Below are 16,314 nucleotides of genomic sequence, written 5' to 3'. Positions count from 1 at the left end.
ATTATTTTTACATGACCATTTTTCAACCACTCTTTGTACCTCAGAATTTTTTTTTGTTTGTTTTGACTGATGTATGTAAGTGATAAACTGCTGTAGGCTGCGTAGGTGGATATATGTAAACATTATTATTTTTGTGACATCACAAATTTAATGAATTCAAAATGTGTTCAGTTACCATATAATGGACTATTGAGTGAACTACATATTCTAAAAGTCTTTACATACTATTAGCATCTTTTCTTTCAAAAAAGAAGAAAATTTTAGCTTTCCATGATATATGCCCTTTAAAACTACCCCTAAAAATGATAGCTGTCCGGAAGCCAGGTTCGTGACCGCTATGCTAACGGGTATTTGGGGACGAAAGGCCCATTGCCAGCCTAATTAAAGCAACTTCATGAAGATGGTCCAGTTGTTGATACAGTGATATTTCACTTCTTCAAACGTTTCGCTTTTGTCTCTCGAATATATTGAGGTCTAAAACGTGCACGACCGTTTCCCAAAAGTCAAAACAACAACTTAAACCTGACATGCTTTTCTTCGCCTCCGTCTGACAGCTCGGCACGTTATTTCATATTTTTCCTACCCGTCTTCCGACAAACCCCGCCTCCACGCTCTATGATTGGTTGGTAGTTCATACTCGCATGCGTTTCACCAATCGGCGCAAGAGGCAGGACTCCATTAGCCAATTCCAGCTGAGGAGGCGGGGCTTGTATGAATACGGGTGGGAAAACAACAACGCGAGCTCTCGAGCTTCCAACAGTCCTGCTAGCCTCTTCACTCAGTCAGCGTCTCCCGCACCGTTCAAATGCGCTATCATTTCCACACAGTTATCGTCAGAAACGCTCATGTCTTCGAAAACACCTCACACGGAAAGGATTCAGTACTGAACCTGCATTTCAGTACGCTGGTTTCGACACGAATTTGAAACATTTTTCCTCACCCCTCAGCCCTCTTTATGAGTATGGTTTCGCGGCGGAGTTACATCAAAACGGTCTCCATAAAAGTATGGATTTGCGTCTTCAGCTGCGCAGTGTTGGGGACGCTCTGCATTCCCAGCAACGAAGGTAAGAAACACGTCTTGTTTTAGAATAAGCGGTGTAAATTTGCTCTTCACCGTGGCGAAGAAGTCTCTCGGAGCGTGTGGCTTGTGGGAGACACATTTAGTTGGGGAGAAAAGCTGTCTGTCACTTCTGTCTTGTCAGGAATGTGTAACGTTACAGCTAATTTGCTAACGGTTTTATCTAACGTTATTTTCATTCACGGCTCTCGTGTCATGTCTTGTCCCAGCAAGAGTCAGTCGGTCAGTAACAGCGGGTTAGAACAGATACAAATACGCCGTCCTTCTCGCCAACTAGCCAAAGAATCAACACAGTGTCAAAAGGGAAAACTTATTCCATATTATTTCATGTGTCCACTTATGTCACTACGTTTGAACTCCATATGGCTTTAAATGAGCGCTGACAGGCATTAGTGTCTAGCTTTCAGGCTTGTGAGACAGCAACTACCCAGGTAAGTGTTTATCGTGTCTGAGAAACTGTTCAAGTCGGGGTAAAAACTGCTGCTTTCTGATAGTACACATTATCTAATGTCGCTATCCAGCATGCAGTGGAATCTGTACCAAGCAGTACCAAGAACTGAGCCAACACCAATCACTCCCCACAGATGAGCACCGGAAGGGTTCATTCAGCTCAGTAGGTGTTCATTCAACATTGAGGGCTTTGCTTTCCTCACTCTGTCTCTCTGAACATGTGGAGTTTGTGGTGAAATCAAAACTAGTTACATCATACCCAGGTTTAAATGGCTGTACCCCCTTAAAAGGTGGTTCTTTAAGGGTTCTTTAACAAAGGCAGTGGTTATATAGAGAATGGTGATAATGTAAAGAACTAGCCATACATCATTTAACCATACAAAGAACGCAGTGTGTGGTTAAGTGATGGAAAACCTGTTGTATATGCTTCTTTTACAGTCACAGAACCTTTTTTCCACTATATGGAGACATTTTTGCTGTCAGGGCTGTCAAGTAACTCAAACTTTTAAGTGGCATTTTGCTCCTTCGATCTCGGAAAGATTATCAACCTAATTGAAAATCACAACTATAACTATCAAGTTATATTCCCACCTTTTGTACACTTCTACCCTGAAGATTTAAGCAAACAGAGCAAAACCAATATACTGCCAGACTGGCTCGTGTGTCAGTGCACTTATATTTCTGCATTATACAGTCACCGTCTTCCTTCAGAAATAGCTGACTTTGTTTTAAATATGAAAATGTATGTGTGAAATATGGCCGTCAGCAGTAAACAGGAGTGAAGAATGAGACAAAGGCGAATGTGTTCAGTTCCCAATGACCTGTTTCTGTCAGCATGTGCCACACACTGACATCTATGCATCATTTTCGGCATTACACAACTATACAGTAGGCTCGCATATGCTCGCTTCTCCAGCTGGGTGCAGTTATGTAGTGCTGCATTTTAAAATCGCAAAAGAGTGTCTCAGTTGTTTCACACGAATACGCACCATGGGACATGCCACCAAGCCAGTGCTGTCATTTTATATCATGTTTTTCCCTCGTTTATTCATTTTTTGCATCATTTCAAACAAGCTGCCTATTGTGCAAAGCTTCCATGATGACCGGATCAATAGAAATGGTCAAAATGATTTAAAATCTGAGCACACTAACTTACAAAAGTTAAAAGTTGAGAACATCTTTGTCCTTCTCCTGCAAAGTTACCATTTCAGGGATACAGGTTTTTTTCTCCCAACAACTCCTGAAATTCTCTGTAACAATAATTGATGTGGTCCTATTTGTCATTTTGTCAAAGAACGCTTTCTCTAATGGAATATGTAAATATTCAAATGAGCGGTTGGAGTCAGCATATGGATGGTGTGTGACAGGTATGTGGAGAGCATGATTGATTGCAGGCTTGAAGATGGCACAATGAATGGTGGGCCACGGGGCGGCTGTGTGCCTCCATCGGCGTCCACAATGGCGCGGCAGATGAGGCGGGATAACGTTTCCCTTGAAAGTCACGCCAGCTTCACCCCTGCAGAATTTTAACAAACTCCCTGATTTGTGGAGCCGTGACCTCTGCTCCGATCTGCCTTGCTAATCTGAATGAGAGCGGACGAGGACGCAACCACAGTTTGTGCATTTGCATTTGGATGTTTTAGTCGGATACATTCCTTTGCAATCTTTTCCAAGCAATCCGAACACTTCTTTTCTTCTCAGAATGCCAATATGTCAGCTACTTCGCCTTTTGTTTGAATCTTTTTGCCACTGACAAATAGGAATGTGGTGTTTTTTCTTGTTTAGGCATGATTGCATACCCTTCTCTTTGTCTCTTGCAGATTAGCCCGTCACAATAGTGCCTTATTATCATTCACCTCAAGCTAAAAGCACTGACTCCATCCATTTTCTTCTTCATATTTGCCGTAGGATGGACATAACCTCCCCAGCGTGATCTAGTTCAGTACTTTAAACTTCTGCTTTTGTCCTAATTAGATCTATGTGATACTCCCCAGGACATATTTCATCTTAAGTAGAACAATGTACACCAATAATGTTACTGTCATTCAAGTGCATCACATCCAAAAAACCTGGAGCACTTTAAATAGATCACAAAGAGTTTTTCACACTGTTTTTAGAAGTGCTACATTACCCAGTGAAGGACTGTTCACCAACTGGCTGTTTTTGGTCAGAGAAATCAAACGTGCACTTACAATTGTGCAGACAAGTATGCAGAAAAGAGTGTCCTCAGCTTTATAGTCACTGTATGTTTGTGTTTGTAGAATGTATTTCTTCAAATGTTTGATCTGTGGTGTCTTTGGAGTTTTTTCTGGCTTGATCCTGATGACCATCTGCTGTTTTTTCACTGTCACTGTAATTTAGTAATATTTGCTAAAGGTGGGCATTTTTATTGAGCTGCTTGTGGATGCTCCGTACTAGTTTCACACTCACTAAATGGTGCAGCCATGTAACCCCTGATTAAAGTCCAATTCAGTGACGATCAGACAGCGATTCCAAAGGTCATCTAATTAGCGGTGGCCTTAGTCATTTGCAGAATACTCCAGCTGTAGCAAGACCACGGTGGGTAATTTGAATATGTGCACAGGTGAACTGATAATGAAACAGCGCCATTTATCTATGCTTTAGCATTTACTGCATACATACTGCACATTTCCACAATTCCCTTTTAGAACATTGTAGACAGGAAAAGTTGTTCTGTTGTATATTTGCTTGCAAGAAATAGATCCTGTACCATAAAGACTGCATTTCTTTATTCTTTTTTATGCTTTTTCAGACAGTGTAACCTTGGACTGCAGCCTAGATTTTTAACCCCTAAACGGCAGATGTATTATTCAGTAGTACTATTATAAACATTCTGTGAATTAGGGGTGGGATGTGGTGACTCATGATGAATTACAAAACATTGCATCACAGTATGCCTTTGTGAGCATATCGTGGATACTTAAAGAGCACTGACCGACTGCATGTTTCATTACAAAGAGAGCAAACTGTTTAATTGGATTTCATAGTTATTGTCTTATTTCATTGTTAACTATGAATATAGATATGAATGTAGGTATTCATGGTTTTGAAGGTATAAATAAATAAATAAATAAATAAATGTGGCACTAATGAGTTCTAATGTATCAAACCTCGGAAAAACAAAAAAAATCCTGATTGTGTATCATGAAAAATCTTGAAATATCAAGATTAAGCCTATCACATTTATAACGTATAACATGCTTCCAGATCTCAGTTATTTTAACAGTCAATAATTATTTCACAGTCACATAAACACATGATTTTTGCATTTATATGTTTATATCACAACAAATAGAATGTGAATTGATTGTGTTTTCAATAGTTGGACTGAGGAAAATACTTGTGTCATAACACCATTTGAGGGCAATGGTGAATAATGTTTGTCTAAGATTGGGCTGTTTCTGTCTTAAGTTGAAAACTACTTAGTATCAAAGCTAGGAAGTTAGCTAATCAGCTAATTTGGTCACTTTAGACTTGCACTTTAATAGTGTACAGCGAATAAAGAATTCAATTAAATTTTTAATCACAGTGATTCATCAACTAAAATTACAGGATTGTGAGAATCCTAATCATGATGCTAAATTCTTGCCATATTGCCCACCTGCACTATGAATACCTGTATGTAACTGCTGTAAATTATTTGACAACTAATTTGAAACTGATATGAGTGTGAGCTCACGTTAAAGCTTTGTACCATAAGATTTTGACAGATGTCCATTCATTTACACAACAAAGTTTGCACCAGTTTGATTATCATGAATAAGAAATCATGATTTGCCAGAGGTGAATTTGTTGTAAATATAAACTGTATTATATATTGTAAAGCTCTGCAGCAGATTTATGATTTGTCCCTATGTCCTGCTCTCTTGCAGTGAACTTGCTGGACTCGCGGTCTGTAATGGGTGACCTAGGATGGATAGCCTACCCGAAGAACGGGGTGAGTTACACACACTCTCTCGCTGAACACTGCATTAAGACTGGGCCGAGGATAACATCTCAAGGTCTCCCAATTCCCTCGAGTGACCAAAGACAGATTCAAAGTGAAAAATAATAGAACACGCACACATCAGAGAGGGAGAGAGAGAGAGAAGAGAGAGCTGTATTGTTCTTAAAGGGACATGACCGAAGAAACTCAGTTCTTTGTTCTAATTTCATAGAGTCACCGCGAATGTAATCATTGCTGAATAATGAGGCACTGTTATACAGAGGATTTAATGCAGTGATAAAACAGTCAGTGTTGTAAAATGAATGAAATATGAAGCACACTTTAGCAGTATGGATGAGCAATACTGTTAAGATGCTCATTGTATGGTTTCAGTTGCTAAGCCCAAAGTAAAGATACAAGACGAAAGCGTGGCCCACTTTTGGCTCCATCAGTGTCTTTGTGGTTAGCAAATAATAGACGAGCCGTAATTCACGTTAAAACAAAGGACATCATCACTGCAACACCTGATCATGATGACATCACGCTGTCCAAGTGTGCTGATACAGTTCATTAACAAAGCATTGCATACAATTATGTATAGGGCCATCTGTCAGAGACCTGTGAGTGTGCTTCTGTATGTGTTTGTTTTTGTACATGTTCAGGACTGAAACAGTGAAAAAAGGGCTAATCACGGCTACAGGTCCCATTTTTGTGAAGTGCTTTTTAAAAAACCTCCATGTTTCATTCTTTAAAACCATTTCTTATTTGCTTACAGAGATTAAGGTTAGGATTAGATTTAGGGATAGGCTTCGAAAATACATACAGATACTTACATGTTGTCACTGTCAGGACAAAACCTATACAGGAGAAAAGAACCTCCAATGTAAGTTAATGTAACAAGATTTTTGCGCATTTCTATTGGTCCATTCATCATAAAATTTTGACACACTTTAAAAAAACTGAAAGGAAGACGTCCAAAAGCAATGAAAGCTATAATAAAGAAAAATCTCGCTGCTGTCGGACCAAAACCTTGTATCTCCATTTTTGTCATTTTCTGCTTTTGACATAATTTGAAAATGCCTGTTACCCCCTACATTTTGTGTAAATTTCATGATGAATAGATCAAAAGAAATGTCCTGAAATAATCTGGAAAAACGTCTGGTTCCATTGACATGCATTAAAAGTAAAGTATGTTTTTTCCTTCTCTTGTGAAGGTAGCATTTCGGGGGTAGAAGGTTTTGTTCCGACAGCAGTGATATGTATGTTCCATATTAGTAGTAAATATAATTAGTTACCTGTACAGGTGGGCAATATAACAATATTTTATCGTCCCGTGATGTCACAAGCTATGTCACAATATGTCACTAGACGCTTTTCTGAGCATATGGTCAATATCATCTGTACTTAAAGAGCATTGAACAGCTGCATGTGTCATTAAAAAGAGAAAATAATTAGTCCTGCTTCATTGGATTTAGGGCGGCACAGTATATGAAATATTAAGTAAAGTCATTGTACTCATAGTTTTTGATAGTATTCTATTTGTTCTATTTGATCAAACCTCAGTAATATTGTGATACATATTGTTAATTATGAATATGTCTTTAAGTATCGTGATAGTGTAGTTTTGCTATAGTGCCCAGTCCTAGTTGCATATTTAACACATATGGGATGTGGTACTGTATTATTACAGCATAAAGGTGCTAACAATTTGTATGGCCTATTATTAGCTTAGATATATAATACATATGGGACCTATATGTGACCCCACATCCTGATATTGCATTAAAACAAACGTGTGAGTGTGTGTGTTTGTGTGTGAGTGTGTTTATTATATCCACTTACAGTCAAAAGAAGAGGACTTAAAAGAAGTAGCTTTGTGGGATCATGTTCCCTTCATATTTAGCCACTTCATGCCATGAAAAGCCATTTGCCTTATGTTTAGATCAGCGCCCGTGTTTTCACTCCAAACGGATTTAGCCACTTCCACGAGCATTGTTTATTGGCTGTGTTGTGTGCCAGTATTGTGTGAACGTTAGCTCCTCATGGCGCCTCTCTCTCTGTGTGTAGCGGTACGGTCCCCGCGGGTGCGGAGCGGCCTTTGTTGTGTGTGTGCGCAGCCTGTAGTCGCTGTTGACAGCGTGCTGTCACGGCTCAATTCAGCTTCCTGTTGTGAAGTGCAGGGAGAGGCCCAGCATTGTGTTTACCTGCACCTGCCCTCCACCGCAACAATACAGCCCCAACAATGCGCTCTCACAGCTCCTGGCACACCTGTTACGCACACCAATATTCCTCCATTCACATGGGAATACAAACGTTCTTGCGTGATACTCAGCGTGTGATGCATCTGGGGAGACATAAATCTGTGCCAAATAAAGCCAAGGCAGCTTCTTTTCAAGTCACTCTCGGTGGCAACTGAGATGAAGTTGTGCAGTCGTAGTGTTTCCTTGCTCATTGACATCAAAGTTGCTCGGCAGCAAGCGCTCAGTGGGGCTAGGCTGACAGTTTTAGCCAGAATGAAGAATACACTGTAGAAGATTTCTTAATGGATGAAGGAGAAAGTGCTTGAAAGTTTGAAGTTTGACCTGCTTGTGGTGGGAGATGAATAGGCTGAGAATCTGGCTTGAACAGAAGAGACAATATACCATAAGCATTTAACTAATATGCTTTAATTTGTTTAAACGTAGACAATCAGTCCCACACTAGAATAACTACACTATCAATATAAATGCAATATGAAGATTCTGACTGATCTACACTAAAAATAAAACTGATGCAAAACACTGAATGTAGCTGATTCAAATGAAATGTGTACATCATTTCCACATATTATACTGTGTTAATGTAATATATTTTATTCATGTGCGAATGATATTTGAATATTTGAATCAAGTAAATTAGATGTGTCACTTTTTTCAGTGTGCCACAAGATGCTAACATATGCCCCCCCTTCTATAGTGAGAGAGCTAACACCAGAGTAATTAAGCATCTGATATGTGCACTGAAATGTATTTTTGTGTCAATTTGTGAATGGATGCTCATCTTCCAATGTCAGCCTCCCTTCTCTGTGGTATTTGTAACAAAACAAACATTTTATTTAAAATTAAAGAGGGCAATAGTAACAAATTCTAAAGCAGGATGTAAATTTGACTTCGGTTGACTGCATGATTACAGTGTCTCCAGTATAATTGGGTCAAATGACTGTGTAGCCCAGCAGCTGTTCAGAGAGACAGTCTGGCTCTGTTCTAAGTCTGCATCAGGGGTAGGCAAAATGATGATATGCTACTGTTATCATTATGTGATAAATTTAATCACAATATGCTTTTCTTACTACTGACAACTGCATGTGTCATAAAAAGACCAGTTATATACAGCTTGTAAACAGCAATGGTGTATAGTAACTAGGGATGCAGCATGATATCAAAATCATGTTGGAAGATATTTGCTTAAAAGCAATATATCAGCAATGGATAAATATTTCAATTTGACCAGTATTCCCCATATTTAAACCCATATTTAATTATATATTTATTGTACTCTGGGACAGCAGAATATTTAAGAGATACTGGACTACATTGCTAAAATGTCTGCATTTTAGAAAAATAAATGTTTTCTGTAGTGCTAATCTAGATGGATCTCATTCCAATTTCTGCATTTTATAAATATGAATGTATTGGCATTAGTAAAACAATACCAGAGCTCCCATATTAGTGCATACTTGATAGCGACAGCATAAACTGTATAGTAATAAGTAACTGATTGAATATTAGTCCATTATGCTATTATCTTATTTCATTCATTTATTTTGGTTAGTCTGGTCCTTCTTAAAGTTTGTATGCACAATATATATATATATATATATATATATATATATATATATATATATATATATATATATATATTCATGGTTTTTCATAGCCTATTTTAAATGCAGATATACTGTTTCATTCTCAAATAGTAAACCTCATAAAACTAAATACTGTGTAACATAGTGTATTGTGAAAATGCTTTCAAATTAGGGCTGAACTGTTTTGAGGAAAGTATCCAGTTGCATTTTTTTTCTGACCAATGTTGGGATTATGATTTAAATGTGATTATTCCCTATACATAAAGACAAGCCTTTTACTTTCCACAAGAAGACCAGCACATCCATTTTTGCTCTTTGAGTGTTGAATGTTGTGCACCAGACCGCCAGTTTGTAAGCCCTGTGTTATTATGTTAAATCACCCTGCTTAAAACTTAAAACTCTTAAAAATGATGGTGCTTCAAGGGATCTTTAGTAAAGACAGTGGTTTTACATAGAGCAATAAACACTCAAAGAACCATTTACATGCTTAAATCGTTCTTTGCATGGTTAAATAGTCCTTCAGATTGATGGACAATGTGGTATATGGTTCTATATAGAACCTTTTGAAAATAGTTCTATTAGGCACCAAGAAAAGGGTTTTGTTATTGTTATGATGTGAAGCGTAACATTAGATGAACCCTTTTTGGTACTATATAGAGCCATTTTCAAAAAGGTTCTGTATAGAACCATATACAACACTTTCTTCATCAATCTGAAGAACGATTTCACCATGCAGAGAACCATTTGAACATGCAAATGACTCCTTGCATGTTCTTGGTTCTATATAGAACAAATTTCTTTAATGAGCCAACTTTTTAAGAGTGTTATTAAGACAATGTCAGGCTCCCTAAGACAATGTTGTAGCTCTTGCGATTAGAAATTTTTCAAATTGTGATTTTGATATATAATATAATTAGCCCTTCTTCAGATATCGTGCTGCTGTATTTTTACTACATTGCCCACCCTTAGTCTTCATGTTTCTTGGGTCCTTTGCTGACTATTGAGAGATAAACCTTTGAACATTTCTGTTGGAATAGTTTGTTTTCAGCACTTGCTCTATGCCCCTTTAACCACTGTCAGAGCGTTGGACTGAGCCCAGCTTTGCCAAATCGACCAAGCGATTTACAGCAGCTCAGCTAAATCCGGGCTTTGTGCTGGCCTAGGGCACCTCCGGCTCCAACCACTGTTCTTTTTTTCTTAGTCTAACCAAAGGGGAAAAGACATTTATGTGACCCTCAATAGATGATCCTCTCCATGCCCTGGCTTTAACCCTCTTGGAAAAACACACATACTCACACACATACATACAGACTCACTTCTTACAGTTCTGAACCACAGGGAGTCTGTTTCAGCCTTGTTCAACAGTTTTGTGTAGCTCCTCCTGTTTTGGACAGTAGGCCTCAATGACAGAGGTTAGCCAGGTGTCTGAGTAATGGTCATTGGGAAATAGAAGGTAATGACTGGTTATTGGTTCAAAGTCAGTGGGTCGTGTATCCAGGCTTGAGTGCACTCTCTCTCTCAGTCTCCAGCTCTCTGTCTCTCTGCATGGCACAGCGTCTACAGCGATGGAAAAAGGGGGGTGATGCCAGTGGAGATTCAAGTGCGTGGGTAAATTTGTGCTTCAGGCACACAAGAGCTCACACTGGGAGAACTGAAGTTTCGCAGGGTAAAAAGCGGTTGCAAATAAGCGGGGTGGGCCAGTGGAGGTGAGGGATTTAGAAGGAGCCAGAGAGAGTGGCTCAGCGGGAGGCTCTCTAGAAAGGAGGTCTGAGGATTGGGAAGAGTCGGGAGGAGAGGATGGTGATGGTTCAAAGACGTTTTTTAAATTGTGCCTGGAGTGCTGGAGTGCCTCTGTGCTTGGCAACTCCACTAAAGACAGATTGGCTGTAAGTGATAGCCATTCCCACGTGAAAGTGTTATAAAGACCTTTTATGGTTGGACACTCTACTCATTTCTCCCTGTTATTCCTGCTCAATTATTTGCTTCTTACTATTTTTTAAAATAAAAGCTTGATGTAGTACGCAAACAATGATAGTTTCAAAACATACTCAAAACCTGCAAAAACAGCTCATTTTGAATTCAATATTTTTGTGATACTACAGAAACCAATGCATTTACATGCAGTCCTATGCAAAAAAATTGGACAACCCTGGTCAAATTACATATTTTATTCCTCTGCAGAGAACATACTTCTAGACATTTTAATGCCAAGTTACTGTTTATTTGCTAAACTTAACATATTGGGAAAAGTATATAAAACATGGCTTGCGGAAAATATATGGCACATTTTATACTGTATTTTTATTTTTTTCCAATATTTTAAAGTCAGCACATGAATGGAAATTGTGCATTAAAATATTTTCGTATTTAAGTTTTTTTTCCTGTACAGGATATGTTAACTTTCACTTAGAAAATCAAGAAAATATGTCTTCTGACCGGGGGTATTGAAGTGTTTGCATATGAGTGTATAAACGCCCATTTAGACTACATTAATTCAGCCCAACCATTCTGTTTGGACTGATAAGTAGTGTGTCAGCCCAGACTGCTTTTTGAATGTGGCACGGTACAGGACAGCCAATGAGAACAGAGGTTATCTGCATTTTGTATTTTCCCCACTCTAACGCTGCATTTGACTCAACTCGGAAGTGGCAAGTTGGAGCTTGGAGCTTGGAATGACATAATTTTCGACCTTATTTGAGCTACATATGGAAAAACCTCTATAGGCCAATGAAAGCGAATATTGTTAGCAAAAGTCTGGCCAACTACTGTTAGTGATCATGGTCAACATTATAAATTTAACTACTATGTCTGTATGTTGACTGGTCTAAAGCAAATGTCAAAAACACTCAGCTATTGGAGCTGCTCTATATTCCAGCTGTGAGTTTTAAAATGACCTACGTTGCCATTCTTTACCAGCATGGTAGTACAGTATCATCAAATGACAGTAGCTTAAAATGTATATGAGCTCAGTAATAGCATATCATACTGGTGAGGAATTACATTTCCTCTTTCATGCACCTCAGCATGCCACTGACTGTATTTAAGCTGTCTTAAGGCCATGCCCAACCTGTTACTTCCTCTACTGCTTTATTAACTGTAATAGGATTTGTCCCTTTGCTTGCAGCACTGGGCCAAGGTCACTGGTTCATCCACACCAGACCAGACTCCTAATTCACTCACCACTTGCTTTCATTTTACACATGAGTCATCTGAGAAAACTGAGAGAACAGCAGTTCTTTCTTTTGTTTATGCTGGAGTCTCCAGAAGTGAGTTCAGTGCTCTTTAGTGGTACTGTTTTCATATGCTTACATACTTCAGTGTAAACGACTTAAGCTTTGTACCAGATAAATGCAGCTGAAGTCAGGGGATAATGACAAACACTTGGAAAGGGAGAACAACAGTGAATAAAACAATTTAAAAGAACTAACTGAAACATTAGCACATTTAGTTCACCATCTTAAAAAATGTTATTATGATAATAAATAATTATTATGCACATTTTCAGTACACCCAGCTGACCTGTGCATTTTACGCACACGTTCATGGGATTTTTTATTTTCCTTTTTTTGTATTGTATTTCCTTTATTTTATTTCACAGTGTAATGGCTGTACTTACGTGTATGTTAAATAAAAACAAGAATTGCATGATATTATTATTGTTTGTTTAGCTAATCACTTTTTAAATTCTGTGCTGGGAAAAAAAAATATTTTCTGTAACGTTTGTAAAAAGTTAAAAAATTGAAATTATAAACTTATGTAAGTCACAGTAAGCATCTAACTCATAGTTTTGTCACTTTACTTAACCTGAAACTTGGCTGACAGCAGTACGTTGTTCTAGAGGGCCACTGACCACATATTTTTATGTCCCATTCTGACTTCTTTACAGCCAGTTTGGCCAGTGTTGATTTTTAAATTCAGTGCTCACCCTGGGGCTGGCTAAATTAATACATGGAACTCACCAGTACATTTCCAGTACTTTCTGTCAATGTTAACAACATTAATTGCTCTTTAACAGGCCAGACTAGCATTTTATAACCTTAAAAGAAAAATCAGTTGCCTATAACAGAAATCAAAAAAGTAATACATTGACTAAAAGAGGCAACTTGTTATTTGGCACAATGAGTCATGTATAATTACACTATAACATTTTGGTCTAGGTGTAGTATCAGCAGGTAAATAAAGCGTGAGTGTACTTATCTGCCTCACATTATGTACATCATAAAATTAGACTCAGATTGACCAAAATCAAAATGACCACTGATTGCGCACTAGGAACAAAAATGGCTGAATACAATCTTTTGATTCCGATCATGCACCCCTACAATTTTCAGGTGACTGTCACTTTACCATGTTATCTAAACAGAACTGAAGCTGCCGTTCTTGTTTACCTGTTATGTTGCTGAAGCTCTTTACAATGTAATTCTGTACTTCTGCACCTGCAAGTGAATTCCATGGACTCTTCTGTGGTTCCATGTAAACTTGATCCATCGGGCCTAAAGGTTATATATTATTGATTTATTAATTACATATTAAGTCTGTAACAAATATTTTAAGTTATCGTTCTAACAGTGTTTATGTTTGATGCTGAAATAAGCAAGGCAGCCTTACCTGTCTAAATTTGTATTACTACTAGTGTATGCAAGTGAAAATATGTTAACACATCGTCTACAGAGAACACACTTCTGCACACTTTAATGCACAATTACTGGTTATCTGCTGAATTTAACATATTGGGGGGAAAAAAAAACAAAATGTGGCTTGTGCAAAGGTTATGGCACATTTTATATTTTACCCCCCCCCAGTATTTTAAACTCAGCAAGTAATCAGTAACTGTGCATTAAAATGTGCAGAAGTGTGTTCTCTATAGAGGATGTGTTAACCTTTATTTTTCACTTAGAAAATCATCAAAACATGGAATTAAATTTGGGGTGTTCAAACGTTTTTGCATATTACTGTACCCCTTAAGTGTTTCATCAAACATTCGTTCATAGGTCAGCACTTAAATCTAACACAGCTACAAACTGGCATGATAATGTAAAACCTTTGAAAACAATAACAGAATAATAGAATATAATGTATGTTGTTATATGTGGTTAATCTGGAAAAATTGAGATGGGAGGGTGAGGGTTGCTAGTGACCTGAGGTATGCTTTCAAGGGTTAATGGGTGGACCTGTATGACCCAGTGGGTCTCTCACTCCACTCACTCATCTGCCGACTCACCCACAGTGTTTACCAGATCATGGTCAGGCAGACAGGAGCACATTATGGAAGGATCCCATTCGCTGTGGTTCACTGAGATTTTTATAAGCGTGTTCCACACCCTCACTCCCTCCCAGCCCCTTGTGCTGGATGCATTAACGCAGCCCAGTCGGGCCATCTGAGAGGACTCCTGTGTTTATTAGAGGAATATAATCATTTATGGCTGAATGAGCTTCAAACCCCATAATGTGGACATTTGGTCGGCTGGAATGAAATGGAAATTTGCCGTGAACAGTGGCTGATTATGAAGAGAGGGAGAAAAAAAGAGAAAGGTGTTACTAATGTGTTTTCTGAACCACACTCAGGGTCCACCTTGACAGGAGGAAATGTGGTCAAACTATAACCAGGATAATAGATCATACAGCTCACGCTAGAGCATCCATGAGAAATAGGCAGTGTAGTGTGTAAATATGGCCATTATGGTTTTACCTTAGAGGATGCATTTGGAAGCTGGAACGGTTTTTCTTATAATTTGAAGACACGTTTCCTTCTTGCAGGTCAAAACAGTGTAGCATATTCCAGTGATCTTACAACTACAATTAGCTGTCATTAATAAATCTTTTGATTTTTAATTATAGCTGTTTTGTTCCTTTGCTGTGATTACAAGTGTATTGTATTTAAATTTTATTTACCAACATGCACATGGTCTTATCATCACTGTCATATCAAAATAGTCTTTTTTATTTAATGGCCAGCTTCCTTTTACATTGTACCATTTCATGATGAATGGATTAATAGAAATGGTTCAAAGTTACATGGGGTAAAATCTGAATACATTAACTTTTATATAAGCAGAATTCCATAATTGTTTCTAAAATTATGCATAATTCAGACTGGTATGATGCAAAATGCTCCATTCTAGAGAACTTTATGCATCAGGATTGTTCACAGTGGTGGTGATTGGAACCAAACATCTGAAGTGTTTAATGCCTCTAAAAGCCACATCACAAAAAGATATTACACTAAATTGATACAAATATGCTGCATGATTACTAAGACATTGTTTTATGATAGTTTTGGCCTAAAACATAATTTTTAAAATCCATGTGTGGCAGAGGGGTACATGCAAGGGATGTAAGACAAAACAGTACCAAAATAAAACATACTTTTTCAGATTTTCCACTGTTTTATCATTATTATCATTACATAAAAAACTCAAAAGACATGTGTAGGTTCACTGGTGGTTTTGGATAGTAAATAAAATGACTGTATTTGTGTTGTACACATTGTGACTCCTGGTTACATGCAGAATCAGAATCAAGTACAAACATGTATGACATGTAACATACTGAACTGCCCATTATTTAGTTAAAGTGACACAAAAAGCACCAAAAGGTTCAGGTCAGTGGGCCTCCAGTAACAGGTTTGAGAAACACTGGTCTACAGTACACCATTTCACACCAAACCTTTAAAGGTTAAGAACATTTTTTCTTTCTGAAAAGTTACCATATGACTGCTAATGAAAATCTGCTTAAAAATAATTCATATGGTTCAATTTATTACTGCTATACTAATATCTTACATTAGTGCTCTCCTCCTCTAAAGTCACCACTTTAGAAATACAAAGTTGTGTTATGATAGTTATAGCAACTGTGCAGCAGGTTTGTTTTTATCTTTCTGATGACTAGGCCATTTATGACCATGCTTTTAATTTTTTTTCCTGATGATTAGTTGCTTAATTGTCCATATTGACTTATTAGCTGTCTTGTTTTCTAGATATCTATGTTTAGTACCTC

General features: G+C 37.9%; 1 protein-coding gene across 1 annotated transcript in view; it reads left to right on the top strand.

Moving 5' to 3' along the window:
• Positions 1–778: 778 nt before the first annotated feature.
• The window catches only part of LOC118824764 (ephrin type-A receptor 5), an 83,490-nt gene continuing 67,954 nt past the window's right edge, over positions 779–16,314 (top strand). Inside the window, exons 1-2 of the mRNA XM_036595150.1 lie at positions 779–1,064; positions 5,422–5,486. Coding sequence (XP_036451043.1) covers positions 956–1,064; positions 5,422–5,486 — 174 coding nt within the window. The 5' untranslated portion in view covers positions 779–955. The remainder of the gene's footprint in view (positions 1,065–5,421; positions 5,487–16,314) is intronic.

The sequence above is a fragment of the Colossoma macropomum genome, unplaced genomic scaffold (genome assembly GCF_904425465.1).
Source record: "Colossoma macropomum unplaced genomic scaffold, Colossoma_macropomum, whole genome shotgun sequence".
Taxonomy (NCBI): domain Eukaryota; kingdom Metazoa; phylum Chordata; class Actinopteri; order Characiformes; family Serrasalmidae; genus Colossoma; species Colossoma macropomum.
The sequence above is the reverse complement of the archived record's forward strand: the minus strand, read 5'-3'. Positions and strand labels throughout refer to the sequence as shown.